Source organism: Spinacia oleracea, chromosome 6, assembly GCF_020520425.1.
Source record: "Spinacia oleracea cultivar Varoflay chromosome 6, BTI_SOV_V1, whole genome shotgun sequence".
NCBI lineage: Eukaryota > Viridiplantae > Streptophyta > Magnoliopsida > Caryophyllales > Amaranthaceae > Spinacia > Spinacia oleracea.
This window is the reverse complement of record NC_079492.1, coordinates 14,162,016-14,178,501: the sequence shown is the minus strand read 5'-3', so window position 1 is coordinate 14,178,501 and position 16,486 is coordinate 14,162,016. Positions and strand designations below refer to the sequence as shown.

Below are 16,486 nucleotides of genomic sequence, written 5' to 3'. Positions count from 1 at the left end.
GCAAATGATCCAATTTCTCCATTTGAAGTCAACTTTATCCAAATTTGTGTTTTGCTTTTCTTATGCAATCGAGAATGAGCGCTTATTCCACTTAAGTACCTAAAACAAAATTAAGAATTGAAAAGAAAAATAAGTAAAATTCAAATGAAATAAGAAAATGAATGCAATAAAACACGGGTTGCTTCCCGAGAAAGGCTTGTTTAAGGTCCCAAGCACGACCTTTCTAGTAAATAACCCGACAAAGAACGCAAGAGTTTGTCAAATGCATCGTCACACATTTCAAGGAATAAAGCATATGCAATGCTCAAAAGAAAAGCATGCACAAAGATTAGTGTCATTCTATGCCAACAAGGAGAAGGATGCCGAAAAGAAGTAGGATCAAAAGGGAAAACAAGAAAATAAGAGGAAGAAAAATCAAAAGAATTAGAAAAAGAAGAAATAATCGGCAAACTCTCCTCAACCAACTCTTTTTGGGGGGGCAATCTCACTCTTTTCCTTAAACATGATCGAATTGGGAACTTTTAGAACAATGGAGGCAAGATGATCATCTAATGGAGATGGTTTGAGAAAAGAAAAAGGGTATGAGATGGGAAATGAGGGAATTAGGCCAAGCTTTCTTGAAAATGGAACATAAGGGGAAGGGGTAGAAACAAGGGCTTCACAAGCAACTTCTCCCGCATCACAAGACTTCAAAACATAAGCTTTTTCGACCAAAGGGTCCTCAATCAAGGATCTTTCCTCCAAATCACCATCATTTGCCTCAAAAACATCCTCAACCATCAAATAAGATGTCTTACTTCCACATTGACCAAAGAAATCACTCAAGGAAGAGGGGATATGAGAGGATGGGTGCTCTAAAGATAGCGGAAAGGGAGTGAATTTAAGGTCACTTGAGTTAGGAATAAAAGACTCAAAAATTGGATAATCGATCAACAAAGGCTCATTATTCTCTACACCATCAACTTTGTTGGATTTTGGCTTTGAATTTTCATGTTTGATTTCGTGGATTGAATTAGTTCGATTTGCTTAATTAGTTTCATGATTAGGATTCGTTTTAGTTTAATCTTAGTTTTAATCATGCTATTTGAATAGTCATAATTTAAAGAAAAGGGGTGAAGATTGGGATTAATTAGGGACTTTTGAAGGGAATTCATGATGATGTTGTGATTAAACTTTGATTTGGTAATTAGGATATCCATGTCTAGTTAGATTAGTAGTTGCAAATGCTAATTCTAGTTGGTTGATTGGAATGTTTTATGCTAATTTGTCAAGAAATTGAGGATTAGTATAGGCATATGGGATGAACTAGTTCTAATCGGCAGGTGCCTAGTCTAGAGGTCATGCGAGAGCTCTCCTTCGGATTAAATAACCCAATGCACTCTATCCGGGAGGTGGCGAATGCAATACTTGTTGGTTTTCCCCCTAATTATCATTTCCTTGCAATGTTGATTGATTGAACTTCGACCTTTCCTAATGAACCCAAACCAATCCCCAATTCCCTAGATTATCCCATTTACTTTTCTTTGATTTCAATAGATTCATACATACATACTTTCATTTTCCGCTTGAGCTAGCTTGTGAATACAATTAGTTCGAAAAATCGAACATTCAATCTCTTGGGACGATCCCGAACTTGCCGCTATAATCAAATAGTTGGTTAGTTAGGTGTTCTTATAAATCTTGTTTGATTATGTGGTTTTCATATAACGACACGAAAATCGCTTGTCAATGACCCAGTATGCAAGCGATGCAATACCAACCAAGAAGAGAGCCTCCTACATATGCTACGTGATTGTCCAGTGGCCAAAAGCATATGGGCTAGTGTGGGCGGTACAGCACTCTACCCTTCCTTTTATACAGGTGATCTCCAAGCCTGGTTGATTCGAAACATCAACGCTAAAGAGCTAATCCACTCTGAGAAATGGGTTGTGTGCTTCGCCAGTACGCTATGGTGGAACTGGAGATGGAGAAATTGCTTTAGCTTTGGCAGACATGCTGAAATTCCAGTGGATACAGGTACTTTCATTCGTAATCGAGTTGAAGAATCTTGGGAAGCCATCTTCACAGGAGACAACTTTAACACCTTGTTGAACAAACCCAAAACCAGAACAGAAGTGATGATTCGATGGCTAACCCGACATGTAGACTGGATAGCACTGAACACTGATGGGGCTTCAAAGGGATCGGCTGGCCTTGCAGGAGGAGGAGGAGTACTTAGAGATTGCAGGGTACATTCCTTCGTGGGTTTGCTACAAATTTTGGGGTATGCATCCATATCTCAGCATGTCTGTGCTAAAACCGGTTGATAATGTAGTATCCACCACATTCCAAGGTGTGCCATTTACCAGATTCTTCCAAGCCTATATTTGAAAAAATTAACAAAAATAAGAAGTGACATGAGTCATTCCTGATGTCTGTTTTAGTAGAAAGATATATACTACCTCCGTTTCATAAAGATTTTTACAGTTACTATTTGCACAAATATTAAGACAAAAGTCGAAAAGTTGGTTAAATATAATAAAAATATGGATAAAGTAAGAGAAATGTGTAAAAAGTGAGTGGTGTAAGAAAAAAATGAATATAGTAAGAGAAAATGAGTGAAAATTATAAATATTGTGTGGTAAGAAATGTAAGGTAGTAAATTTTCATGTCCAAAAATAGAATAAAGCAAAGTGTAAAGAACATTATAAAACAGACTAAAACGGAAAGTATAAAGATCATTTTGAAACGGAGGTAGCATAGATTAGTAGTGGAGCAGAACTTACAAAGCTAAGAAGGTTTTCGGGATTCTCTCTGAAAACGAGCTAATCCTTTGCCCGCTTACAATCTCTAGGACGAGTACACCAAAGCTGAAGACATCGGTCTTCATTGATACTTGTCCATGGAGCACGTACTCTGGTGCCATATATCCACTGAACATAGAAATATTTTAGTAGAGGATAATAAGGGTATACTCGTAATTGTATTAGTGTACGATATTATTAGTATTATTATTATTATTATTATATATATATAAACGAAAATTGATGTAGCTGAAAGTTCAGGACACTTACTAGGTACCGACAATTCTACTTGCAAATGTTTGAGTTTGATCAATGTTAAATAGCCTTGCCGTACCAAAATCTTTTAGGGTTAAATTCTTCATCTAGGAGTACATTCCCTGCTTTTAGGTCACGATGTATGATTCGTGTTCTTGACTCTTCATGGAGGTAGAGTAGCCCTCTACTAGTGCCATAGATGATTTTGTAGCGTGTTTCCCATCCCATAGACTCACGCTGCACAGGATCTAGTTAACATATCACCCAAAAAGACAAACCCAAGAACTTTATTAGGCATATTTAACTCGAAAATATCATTTTGGATAACGTTTTAATACATATTTCCTCCATTCTTATTTAGTTGACACAGTTTGACTTTAGCATTATTTATACACCCTAATTTGAATGAATCTTGTTAAATTCGTCTTCATAAACATTTACAAAATATCAACTTTTTATAACTTTTTTCTTTTACATAAACAAAGATATTTGTAATTAAAAAAAATGTGCATTGGCAAACGTACTACAGAAATGTGTGTCAGCTAAATAAGAACGGAGGAAGTATTTACTTACCGAATATGAAGTAATCAAGGCTTCTGTTAGCAACAAACTCATAGATGAGAAGCATCTCTTCTTCCTGAAGGCAAAATCCTAGGAGCCTCACCAAGTTCTTGTGTTGGAGTTTTGCCAGTATCAAAACTTCGTTTTTGAACTGTAAGTCTCCGTGCACTGAATTCCTCGACAACCTCTTCACTGCTAGCTCTTGCCCGTCAGCAAGAACACCCTGAAATTGTAATTAGGCATACACAATTAGAGTTCGTAATTATCTCCTTAACAATGTAGTTTTCACTAGGCAGTATTTGACAAACTTCCGAGTTTTACCTTGTAAACAATGCCAAATCCACCTTCTCCGAGCTTATTTTCATCCGAAAAATCCCATGTTGCATGTTTAATAGTCCCCAAACTGAATTGCAGAGATTGAAGGGTCTCTATTTCATCTTCTGCACTTTCCAAATAAGATAATTAAATACATTCATATGAAGCAAGTTACATTTGATGAGGAGGATTTTGTTAGATTTCTAGACTTACTGGTAAACTTCACCTTCCAGTAGTTGCTCAGCTTCTTTTTCCTTATTGTGATGCAAAGGACTACCGTGACAATAAGTGTTGTCGCGACAACAATTGGGATGGAAATAACACTGGGATTGATAGGTTTTGTGCTTCTCCTGGCTACAAACACAGAATTACATTCAAAAAGAAAATAAGAGATTATCTCCCATCCTAGAAAAACAACAAATCTAAGAATATACACAATCTTTACCCTGTCAAGCAGAGTAGGTTATATACTTTCTTACAACTAGACCCTTCCAATACTCGATTGTCTGACACAAACTCAAATTGCATCTACCCAAATTACTCGTATTAAACCTGGTTATTGAACAGGGTAGTCCACAAGGTCCGTATAGGGTTAGTGTGAAGTTAATAGGGTTCTTATTGTGCAGAGCTCTTATTGCACAAGGTCAATATAGAGTCAAACTTATAACACAAACTTTGAAAACCAAAATAGTTACGTAGTATGATATACGAAATTGTGTTTATAGATTCGTATTCACTTGCATTCGGCATACGACCTTTTGTTTCATTTTTTCTTGCTCATTTATTGAACCGCCCACTCACAGCCCGCTTAGACCTGTCCATAATTTACCCCTAAAATGTTTTTCCATTATCCGACCCGCACTAATCCTAGCTTGACCCTCCCAATAACTAAGTCCACTCTGTATGGCCGGATTTGGGTATATGATCTGACCCAACCAGACTTCAAAAGGCTGAATTAAATTGCCTATCTTCCACAAATAACTCGAATGGAATTGTACTGAACTGAACAACAACAATATCTTCAGAATGTTAAAGAAATGAAAGGGTTTCATATATACCTGTTGTAGTTGTTGTATTGCCATTGTTTGGCGGTAATGGAGGTCCTGGTGACGGAGGTAGCGGCGGCGGAGTTAAATCAGGCACATTTGCTAAGAAGTCGAAGAGTTCATACCGAACAAAGCAACTTGGAATGACAATGGTTACCCCTGAAGCAGTATAAGTCGGCTGAATACAACATGTTGGGAGCAGAGAAAATGACCCTTGAATGCATTGTTCACAACTTAGTCTACACAAATCTGGAGTACACTGCACAATCCCATATAACCTCTGACCTCCACCGCCGGTAAGATTAACCGCTCCGGTAGCAAATTTCAGCTCTGAATTACCTGAAGCAGCTCGATTTTGTAAGGAAACCATTAAAGAAGAGAGTGTTTGGTTAAACCCAACAACACCGGTCACGTTTTCGCTTCTCGTTAGATACCTGTAAAGAGTAAAAATTCACATGTGAGTATTAAACTAGTTATCGAAATAAATAAATAAATAAATAAATAAATAAAGTAGATTGACTAACAAATAAGATTGGTGGGTTGCTCCATCTATTATCAATTGGTTTTAGGATGGAACCCATCAGACTTATATGTGGTCAGTTTCTTCTCTTGTACTACCTACGTGTCATAAAGATTTTTACGGTTACTATTTGCACAACTATTAATACAAAAGTAAAAAGGTTGGTTGAATATAATAAAATAGGGATAAAATAAGAGAAATATGTGAAAAAGTAGATTGTGAAAAAAATGAATAAAACAAGATAAAGTGGGTGTAAAATTATAAATACCTTTGGGTAAAAAAAGATTAGTTAATAATTTTCATGTCAAAAAATAGAAATAAAACAAAGTGTAAAGAATACTACATTACATATGAACAAACTAAAACGAAAAGTGTAAAGATCATTTTGAAACGGAGGTAGTACAGGCTTGTTTATGAACCGGTGAGTTTATCCATACCATTGCGGCTCGTCTTGCACAATGCCATATATAGCGCGATTTGAGATATAAATTGTGCAGTATTGACTATACCCAAGTGCCTCTCTTTGGTTAGGACAACTCTGAGGGATTGAGCTAGCTGAGTCTCTTACACAAACCCGACACGTCCCTACTGGAACGTCGCCTCTGCATACGACTATGGAGTTCACTCGATCGAGGCCTCGGCCAGCGGTGAAGTTGTAGAAGCCGTACGTGATTCGATTGTCTGTGGATAGAGAGTTTAGGACTTGTCTGAGGTTGGATTGGTACGTGCTGTTGGCTGCGTAAGTCGCGCCGCCGCACCAACCGTGGCAGAATGCGAACTGAGGTGTGACTAATTTGGGGATCGAAATATTGAGGATGAGATATAGAATCAAGTAAGAAGTCTTTGATGGCTCCATTTCTTTGAGTTGCAAGTGAAGAAAAGTAATAGTATACAGAATAATTGAGGATTACCAACCGAACAAAAGGTAGAGTTGGTACATGAAATCTAAAAGAAATAGATTTGTAAAGCTTAGGACATGATATTGTAATAACGGACATGAAATATATTGTTTTTTCACATAGGAGGTGTTTGGTTATGACTTATGAGACAGGGGTTTTGGAAAAAAAGAGTTTTTTTTTTAAGTGAATTAGATATTTGACAATTTTAAAAGGTGATTGAACGTGTTTAGTTGTAAGAGATTTTGAAGGGAACTTTCAGATGAAAAATCTAATTTACAAAAAGGCTCAATATGTTACTCCCTCTGTTCCACATTACTTTGTTACATTTTCTTTTTTTATGTACTTTCAAATTAGGAATTATCCCACATCTATTATATTGTACTTCCTCTGTTCATAAATACTCGCAACATTTGGTATTTTTACACTATTCACATATTCCACTTTGACTATTGTTGGTGATTTATATCTATTATCTATTACTATATACTTAAATAGACACCAGAAATTACACGTGTCAATTCCTGGTACGATTTTTTCCCGCCAAAAACCACTTTCCCAAAAAAGGGTATCTCTGTTTTATTTTATTCTTATTGTTTACCTTTTTTTATAAACTATTTATGTGGAAACAAAATTTAGTTTATAAATTAAGGCAAAAATAGATACAACATAATAATAATTTTTCTAAATTGGTAATATTTTAGTCAAATCGCTACATTAATAATGGAAAATATATCACTTAATATTTTGGTCAAATTATCATATTAGCATTTTAAATATGCATATTAGATTAATAAATTTAAACGAGTATGTTAAAAATGTTATAACTATGCAATAGTTTGGGAGATATTGAGTTAAGTATTTTGTGAAAAAATAATCAAAATCCGTGCGTGCACATGATCTAATCTAGTGTCAAATAAAACATAGTCGTGTAGGATCTTGTTAGATTCGTCTCAATACGTATTTTCAAAATATCAACTTTTTATAATTTTTGCTTGAAGGGTATTTAAGATATGGACGATCTAAATCGTGCATTGGCATGCGTGAAACTGACAAACATTGCGAGTATTTATGAACGGAGGAAGTATATCTTATACCACTAACAAAAGTTTGATCCTCACAGCCTCTCTCATTCCATTAAAAATATATTTCATTAACTCTTATCACATCTACTTTTTCAATAAAATAAGAATTGATAAAATTTATAGAAATACAAGCACTTATCACCTAAAATTTTATGCAAAAGTAGGTGCAACGAGTAATGTGGGACAGAAGGAGTAGCTTTTATGCATTATAGATTTGAAAAAATTGGCGTAAAATAACAACTTTGTCCTAATATTGTCTAAAATTTCAACTCTTATCAACCTACATCACATTTTTTATTCTTACGACCTTCAGAGTTGTTGGCAAAGGAAATTAACATATAATTCACAGATTCAAACAAATAACACCATTAACAAAAGTTATCAAGAAATGGAGTTACCAACAAAACTCATATTATTAGTGCTCCAATTCATCCTCATTTCTTTCCTTCCAAAAACCTCAGCTCAGTTTCAATTCCTCTACAGTAAATGCGGAAACATCAGCTATTACACCCAAAACAGCACTTACCAATCCAACCTCAAAACAGCCCTCAACTCTCTATCCTCAACCCTTCGACTCACCAATGGCTACTACAACTTCACCGCGGGTCAAACTCCTAACAAAGTCAAAGCCATGGTCCTATGCAGAGGTGACGTACCTTACAACACTTGCCGGCTATGTATCCGTGACTCGGCTGCCACTCTTCCGATGTTATGTCCTAACCAAACAGAGGCTTTCGGGTACACTGACAACTGCATAATATTTTACTCAAACAATTTCAGTTTTCATGCTGTAAGAGAGAGACCAGGTTGGGCTCTGTACAATAACAAGAATGTTTCAAATATCACGGGGTTTAACGACACGCTTACTTTTTTGATGAGTACCTTGCAAAATAAGGCTTCATTGGGGAATTCTGAGCTGAAATCTGCTGCTGCACAGATAAATATTACTAGTACAAATCAAACCATGTATGGACTTGTTCAGTGTAATCCAGATTTGTCAAGGGTTGACTGTGTGATATGTGTCCAAATATTTTGTTACGCCTACATTTATTGCCGCAGGAGCAAGGGTGATTACACCTAGCTGCAATCTTCGGTATGAAATCTACTCCTTTTATGGTAATGTTAATGATGTTGGTCCACCACCTGCACCACCACCACAGCTACCAACGACACCTGCATCAAACAGAAGTACTACTGCACAAGGTACAAGGCACACAAAAGTTTTGAATCAAGCTTTTGTTTTGTTTCCAGATTTCTGATGTTTGCATGATATTCCACAAATAACATCAGTATTTCAAAATTCTCCTGTTAGTTGAAAAGAGGAAGAAGCCCAATAGCTCCATTGTCATTGTTATCCCAATTGTCAGGTCACTTGTACTCATCATGACTATAGCTTCAATCTGCATCTTACTAAGGAGGAAGAAACAGAAAAAGTCTACCACAGACCTAAACAGTAAGCCACTCCAGAATGTTAACTTTTTACTGTCAAATTCTTCTGGTTCCGTGGTTCATGATTATGTACTGTTCTTGTAGAAGAAGAAATGGAAACTCTCCGATCCTTACAATATAGCCTCGGGGCTATAAAGGTTGCAACAACCGATTTTTCTGATGACAATTATCTCGGAGAAGGTGGATTTGGCACCGTTTATAAGGTAACAAACATGTGTTCCAAACCTATGAAATAATTAGTTATGACTTCAAGTTACTGGATCGTCATCTCTATTGCAGGGTAAGCTACCTGATGACCAAGAAATAGCGGTGAAGAGGCTGGCAGCAAATTCTGTTCAAGGGGATGTACAGTTCAAAAATGAAATTCTGATATTAGCGAAACTTCAGCATCGAAATCTGGTGAGGCTATTAGGTTTCTGCTTGGAAGAAGATGAAATGCTTCTGATTTATGAGTTTGTGATCAACAAAAGCCTTGACAACTTCCTATTTGGTAAGTAGACGCCTTGACATGAAACTTCTAGAATGTTCTTAATTTGCTAAAAGATATTTCTGACATATGTGTAAACAGATCCTGTACAAGATTCACCTATGCAATTGGAAACACGGTGGAAAATCATAAATGGGATTTCTAGAGGACTTCTATACCTTCATGAAGATTCTAGACTGCGGATTATTCATCGTGACCTTAAAGCTGACAATGTTCTACTAGATTCAGATTTCAATGCTAAGATTGCAGATTTTGGTATGGCAAGGTTGTTTAACATTGACCAGACTCAAGCAGTCGCAAGCAATATTGTCGGAACCTAGTGAGTACCATCTATATCAGTAACTTCCTGCAATATACTTGATTTTGTATCCAATCTTTAACTTTGAGAATTGAGAGATGACACACTGTTATTTTGGCAGTGGATATATGGCACCAGAGTATGTGCTTCATGGGCATGTCTCAATGAAGCCCGACGTCTATAGCTTTGGTGTCCTTGTCCTAGAGATTGTAAGTGGTCAAAGGATTAGCTCTTTCCATATTGGAGAAAATTCAGAAAACCTGCTTACTTTTGTAAGTGTACATGATTACTTATTCTTGCATTCAGTACTGATTATTGACACAGTATACACAACCTAACCATGGAATTTTGATGTTACAGGCATGGAAAAACTGGCTAGAAGGCAAGGGTTGGAATCTAGTTGATCCTACATTATCTCCTGCATTTAGTACAGAGATATTGAGATGCATACACATTGGTTTGCTGTGTGTCCAGCATAACATGGCAGACAGACCTACTATGTCTTCAGTTGAACTTATGCTAAGTAGCTCTTCTCTTTCTCTACAAGTGCCTTCACACCCGGCATTTTTCACACGAAGCCATACAACATTGAATGCAACTTCCCAAGGGAATACCTCAGATCAATCTAGTAGTGGATTGCTTGCATGTTCAATAAATGAGGTTTCTATGACACAAGTTTATCCTCGATAATACTGCTTAATGTAGCTAATAATTAAACCTCCGCCATCAATATGAATGAAGTTTCAATTTCTCTGTCCATACCCCATACAACTATGAAACAACACAGTATGAGAACAAGAGAACGAGGACTTCTGGAATTGGAAGCCATTCACTTCAGAAATTTCAGAAGAACAGAAGCTATAACAGAAGAAGAAATTCAGCATCCATCTGGGGAAAATGATTTTGGCACATCAAAAATTGATTTTGACACACCATTGTGAGACACAATTTTCCGTGCTTTCCACAAAATGTGGTGTGCCAAAATCAATTTTTGGTGTGCTAAAATCAGTTTCCTCCATCTGGGGACAGGATCTGATCGGTTTATAAGATATAAACTTAGGTGTAGATTCTTAATAACCTTCTGTTTTTTAAGCATTTAAACAAAATAAAGAGAAGTTTATAAATGCAACGGTTCATTTGATCATAACTTAAGTTTTTGATATTTTTTAAAGGACGCGGTTTTCCGTACTTTACTGGATATGTGGTGTGCCAAAATCAGTTTCCTCCATCTGAGGACAGGATATAATCAGTTTATAAGATATGAACTTAGGTGTAGATTCTTAACAACCTTCTGTATTTTAAGCATTTAAACAAAATTAAGAGAAGTTTACAAATGCATCGGTTCATTTGATCATAACTTAAGTTTTTGATATTTTTAAAGGACCCTGTCATCGACTCAGATCGTAAATCTAAAAAGTAAGAACTGCCTGCATAATCTCAATGCAGAAATTCAGAATCAAAGATGCAACAAATAGAACTATAGGAGATAATATACTCTGATATACCCAAAAAAAACCCGATTTTTAAACAGGAAATATACAATGATGAAGTATTATTTTCTAAAGCAGACGTAATTTTACATCAAACAGAACACTTAATACGGACTTACGGAGTAATTGTAAAATGGAGGTAGCAGCCTCTACCTACTGAACATTTAAACATAAGCGTATCTAAAATGCATGTTTTTATGCCAAATACTTTAATTTTTCTAAAATTACACCAACTCCACCATATTCTCTCTTTTTCAATTCATATTTATATACTGTGATTGTTGTCTTTACAAAGGAATTTTTGTTGCCTAAATCACAACAAATGGAGTTACCAACTTTACTCTGCTTAGTCCTCTCATTGATCCTCATTTCTTTCCTATCTAAAACTTCTGCCCAGTTTCAATTCCTTCATAGCAAATGTGAGAACATAACTTACACCCCAAACAGCCTTAACAATCCAACCTCAAAACAGTCCTCAATTCTCTATCCTCCAATACTCATATCACCTATGTTACTCAGATACGGGTGTCGGTGTCGTGTCCGACACGGGTGTCGGAGTATCCGACACTCCGATTCAAATAATTGCAGACACTCCGACACGGTCAAAGGAGTGTCTTGACTTAATTTTTAGACACGGCTCCTATACAAAGTGTCGGATAAAAAAGCGACACTTTTTATAAAATAACAAAATTAGTTGTCAAATAAAAAAAATATGAAGATAGTGAGGTACAAAGAATAGTTATGTTTTTTTGAGGGAAAGGTACAAAGAATAGTTCTTTAAAAGTGTTACTACAAATTACAAAGAAATTAAAAAAAATGAAAAAGTTGACTAATGGTTGTCTGCAAACTACAGTAATGGAAAGATTCCCTTAAAAAAGTATTCCGTATGACAGATAGCACGTGGGTTTGTTTCCCACCTGGCACACCTCCCAGGCTCCCACACGGGCCACACTTACCCTTGTTTATTTTATTTTTTTTAAAGGTTAAAAAAAAAATTGTGCAATGAGTCAATGACCAGCAGTTTTACCATTTGACCAACAACCACAAAACAACCGACGGGAAAGAGAAACCTCTTCAGCCATGACTATGGCTGATTCTCAAGAAAATAATCAATGAAAACGAAAATTGAAGAGTTCATTATGCTTGTTTTTCCTTCTACAGCAAAAGCCCCAACATATTTTTTCTTCTCTCGCCTTCCCCGACCATCAATTGTTAGATCTAGGGTTTCGAATTCTTCAAGATCCATTGTTTTTTGGTCCGGGTAAGACTAATTTTATCATCTACTACGTATATCTTCATCTCGAATGCATTTTATTTTTATTTTTTTAGTTCTTTTCTTTTCTCCTCCCGATTTCGACACTGCAATTCGGACCCTTTTCCGACACCGGTGTCGACACCTCCCCGGACACGTGTCGAGTGTCGTGTCGCGGGTCGGGTCGTGTCGACACCGACACACACCTTCCACCGGAGTGTCGGAGTAACATAGCATATCACCCATGGCTACTACAACTTCACCGCAGGCCAAAACCTAGATAAAGTCGAAGCCATGGTTCTCTGCAGGGGCGACGTCCCAGAAAATACTTGCCGCCTTGCCGGGTTTGTATCCGTAACTCGGTTTCCACCCTCCCGGTGCTATGTCCTAATGAAAACCAGGCATTTGGATATACTGAAAATTGCACAATATTTTTTTTCAAATAACTCTAGTCTTCCTAGTTCCTACAATTAGAGATAGGCCAGTTGGGACTCTGGAATAATGAGATTTGTCTAGGTCTGATTCTGTTAAGTGTGTCCGAACCTAACCTTTAGCATGTTTCCCAAATACTTTTTTACGCCTACATTATCCTCGTAAACAACTGTAAGGTTAATCAGCTAAGAAAAATATTCCATATGACAGAAAGCATAGGAATCACATACTATAATTTGACACAAATTTGTCTAAAAGTACAAGAGATCAGTTTCCAGAACCCAAATTTCTAACCAAAGTCTTTCCACCCTCTCAGAAAAGGATTCTTAGTGCAAATACATAAATAAACTACTTGTAATTAGAACCATACTTACAAGCATAAGAGAGGATATCATGGACAATGAACAAACATGATCTTCCTTTACATCATCAGTGTAACGCCAGGTTCAGCTGCAAGTTACCAGATTCCAACTCCTGAATCAGAATGACAAAATCCGAGTTAAAACAACCCTCACACCTCTGACTGCACATCCCCAAAAGATCTCCTTGACAACTCCAATCCTGTTTTTGCTGTCTATTGTTACGCATCAACTGTCTACCACTTCCAAAAGACCCACTCTGTTTACTCCATGTAGTCCCAAAGAGAATTAAAAGATCCTAAAAGCAGTAATTGATCCATTTAACAACTCACTGATGAGTAATCATAGATAGAACTACAAATATAGTTCGATTGCAGAAGCTACAAAGAAATCTCCTATAAACTCAAAGTCAAATTAATGCCGCCACCACCATCTTCTTCATCTTCATCACCACCCCCATCATCATCGTCGTCGTGGTCATCACCATCATCGTCATCATCACTGTCATCACTATCACCCCCATCATTGTTATGGTCATCACCATCATCGTCATCACTATCAGCCCCATCATCATCTTCTTCTTCATCATCATCATCATCTGTAGCATCAACATTTACACCACCACTTACGGCAATCCATGGGCAAGGAGGAAGCCGAAAGCTCGTTCGAAGGCATGAATTCCCACCTGGTTGCTCATCATCATCAACAACAAAAGGAGAGGAAGGGGAAACAAGACTCCTCACATAACTGATCAACTTGTAAACCTTTGCACAATTCCCAACGATGACATGTGAAGGTGGATCCCAACTTGGGTCAATAAGCACAAGTCTGTCATGCACATTTAGAAAACAAAGAAGGCCACTATATGTGATCCCTAAAAATTGGGTGCAACGTCTAGCAATCTTTTCCTGCAAGTCAATGTTGTACAACTTTTTCCACGAACCCCAGTTGTTATATTCCTCTAACATCCACAACTCGAACATCCATTTATCACCCTCATCCCCCTCAGAGTCGTCATCAGATACTCTCTGGACGTTTTTCTTGGAGTGATGTACAAACCCAACACATAGACAATCATATTCTCCAATGACACTAAGATACGTCTGATATGCATTTGAAAATAATTCTGGCGCGAATGAGATGGATATCCTCTTCAAAGTCTCAGTAACCAAATCAAATTTAAATATGCATTGGCGACGAATGAGGTAATGCAGTGCTTCATCCATGAAAACTGAGTCAGATTGCGAAATGGAAGACAAATCTTTATCACATACACGAACTTCTTCCCATCTTTTATTCCTTAACGAGTATAAATACATGTGATCTGCATACGCCGGCTTATACACTGTGTAAACTAACAGGATCTTATAGTCATTTAAGGAGGGAAGAAAGCCAAACCAGCAAGAGTCTACCTTAACATAAGTTAAACTCCGTTCTACAGGCAATGAGATTTTTCTGGATTCGTTGGTGGTAGGGTTCCAAAGATACATCAAATCTTTGCCACGTTTCTTCTTCTCCTTAATGTAAAGACACAAAAGGCCATGACATGATCCAACAATAAAAAAGTAACACCCATCAAAAGAGTTGTCATCATCAAATTGTCTGTCCAATCCAATTAAGTTTACGCCCTTAGTAATATCGGTGGAACTTCTAAACTTCAGAGAGGAAATGGTATTATATTTCTGCATAGCAAGGGTTAAGGGTGGAGTGGTAGCGTTCGAAAAATTGAGACGAGATATGGCAAAACCGGGGTTTGAGATAAGGGTATCCAACTTTTTGGAGACACAACAGAGTCTTCCTAATGATCTTATGGTTGATCGAAATAGGATTTCAAGGATCAGATCTTCTGACAACCCCATTAATGGACCCTCTTCATGTTTGAGTCCTTTCATAGTAGATTAGGGTTTGTACTTCTGTCAGAAATTACAAAATTCTACAGTCAAGAACAACACTTTCACACAATTTCCCCCAAATTCACAACAATTTCACACTACAATTTTGAAGAAGGAAGCAAAAACTACAAAATTGTGTAATTGAAACAGAATCAAATAAATAAATTGTACTGCAATACTGAAGAATTAGGAGAATTACGCCTAATCATGGTGAAAGTTCACAGAAACAAATTGAAGAATACATATTAACAAATACTATAATTACATGAAAATAATAAAGGAAATGGGGGAAGATTTTACCTTCAGATCTGAACTTCTGATGGAAATAGAAAAGCGAACACGGTGGCTGCGCTAAGGGAGCGACGGGGAATGCGGTGGCCGGCGACTGAATGACACCAGTGTACAGTGATGTGTCTTAGGGTTTCACTGTTTGAGTGCGGTGTGGAACGCGCGACTAAAGATGGTAAATTGAGAAATGGCTTTGAAATTTAAAATTTTAGGGGGGAAGGTGGAGAGAGAAACCAACTAACCAAGGGTATATATTACCATCTGCCTTTGTTACATTTAAACAAACTGAAATAAGTGTTTAGTTTTGGTTATGGAGAAGGGAGTGTCAACCATTTAGGGAGGGCGTCAAAATCGCAGCCAGGCATGTATTATGAAATACATGTTATGGGTTTGTTTGTAATTTCTCAGCCATTTTGAAATTGTTGAATAGTCAACCCCGTTTGCCAACTTGGATCCCATATAGAAAAATTGAGTACCAATTTTGTAATATGAATACCATTTTAAAATATTTAGCACCATTTTTGTGATATTAATACCACTTTATAAAATTTAATACAAAATGAGTACCATTTAAGGAAAATGAATTTCATTTAAAAAATGTTTAGTACCATTTTTGTAATACCAATACCATTTTTGTAATACCAATACCAACTCAGCACTGCCAAATCACCACCCCGTTTTACAAATTTACAATTATGTTATACATTTCCCCCCAAAAATATTTAAGATTTACATTTACCTTTTTATTTGGGGTTGGCATGTTTTTGCAAATACATGACAGGCATGTATTTGGACTTGCCTAATAGACAAAGTGAATTTATAGTACTGAATGTAACTTGTGTCCAACCTTTTACAATTTTTACCGTTTAGGATTTATATATATTTTTTTTCATCTTTTGGGACCTACTATTCATTTTCCGGCCATAATTAATCAAAACAAACAAAAGTTAGTTCCTTGGTTAAAAATTGAATCCCTAGATTAAGGTTACACGTGACGTTGTTGCATTTGTTAGTTTGTTTTACTATGCAAGCCCAACAAAAAATGAGAAGAAGGGAACTAATGAGCAACATGAAGAAG

At 36.7% G+C, this 16,486-nt stretch overlaps 1 protein-coding gene and 2 pseudogenes across 6 annotated transcripts; 1 reads left to right on the top strand and 2 right to left on the bottom strand.

The window, feature by feature from the left end:
- Positions 1–1,487: 1,487 nt before the first annotated feature.
- LOC110790715 (cysteine-rich receptor-like protein kinase 10) lies at positions 1,488–7,593 on the bottom strand (annotated as a pseudogene).
- On the top strand, positions 7,593–10,385 carry LOC110790713 (cysteine-rich receptor-like protein kinase 44; annotated as a pseudogene).
- On the bottom strand, positions 7,998–15,673 carry LOC110790717 (F-box protein At3g07870). 6 transcript variants are annotated; one of them, XR_008923918.1, is made up of 5 exons: positions 15,421–15,672; positions 13,244–15,141; positions 8,507–8,621; positions 8,329–8,390; positions 7,998–8,211 (listed from the first exon to the last, which is right to left on the bottom strand). XR_008923918.1 is itself a non-coding variant. In XM_021995490.2 (2 exons), the coding sequence occupies exon 2, from the start codon at positions 15,118–15,120 to the stop codon at positions 13,624–13,626; it is 1,497 nt and encodes a 498-aa protein (XP_021851182.2). In that variant the 5' UTR covers positions 15,121–15,141; positions 15,421–15,673; the 3' UTR covers positions 13,056–13,623. The 6 variants fall into 6 exon arrangements, 1 of the variants encoding a protein (XP_021851182.2); XR_008923917.1 differs by having other exon boundaries at positions 8,507–8,604; XR_008923914.1 differs by having other exon boundaries at positions 8,329–8,655.
- Between the last annotated feature and the right edge of the window lie 813 nt (positions 15,674–16,486).

What these genes read in the sequence shown, in the direction of transcription:
- LOC110790717 (XM_021995490.2), bottom strand. Translation starts at nt 15,120, where the DNA reads ATGAAAGGACTCAAACATGAAGAGGGTCCATTAATGGGGTTGTCAGAA.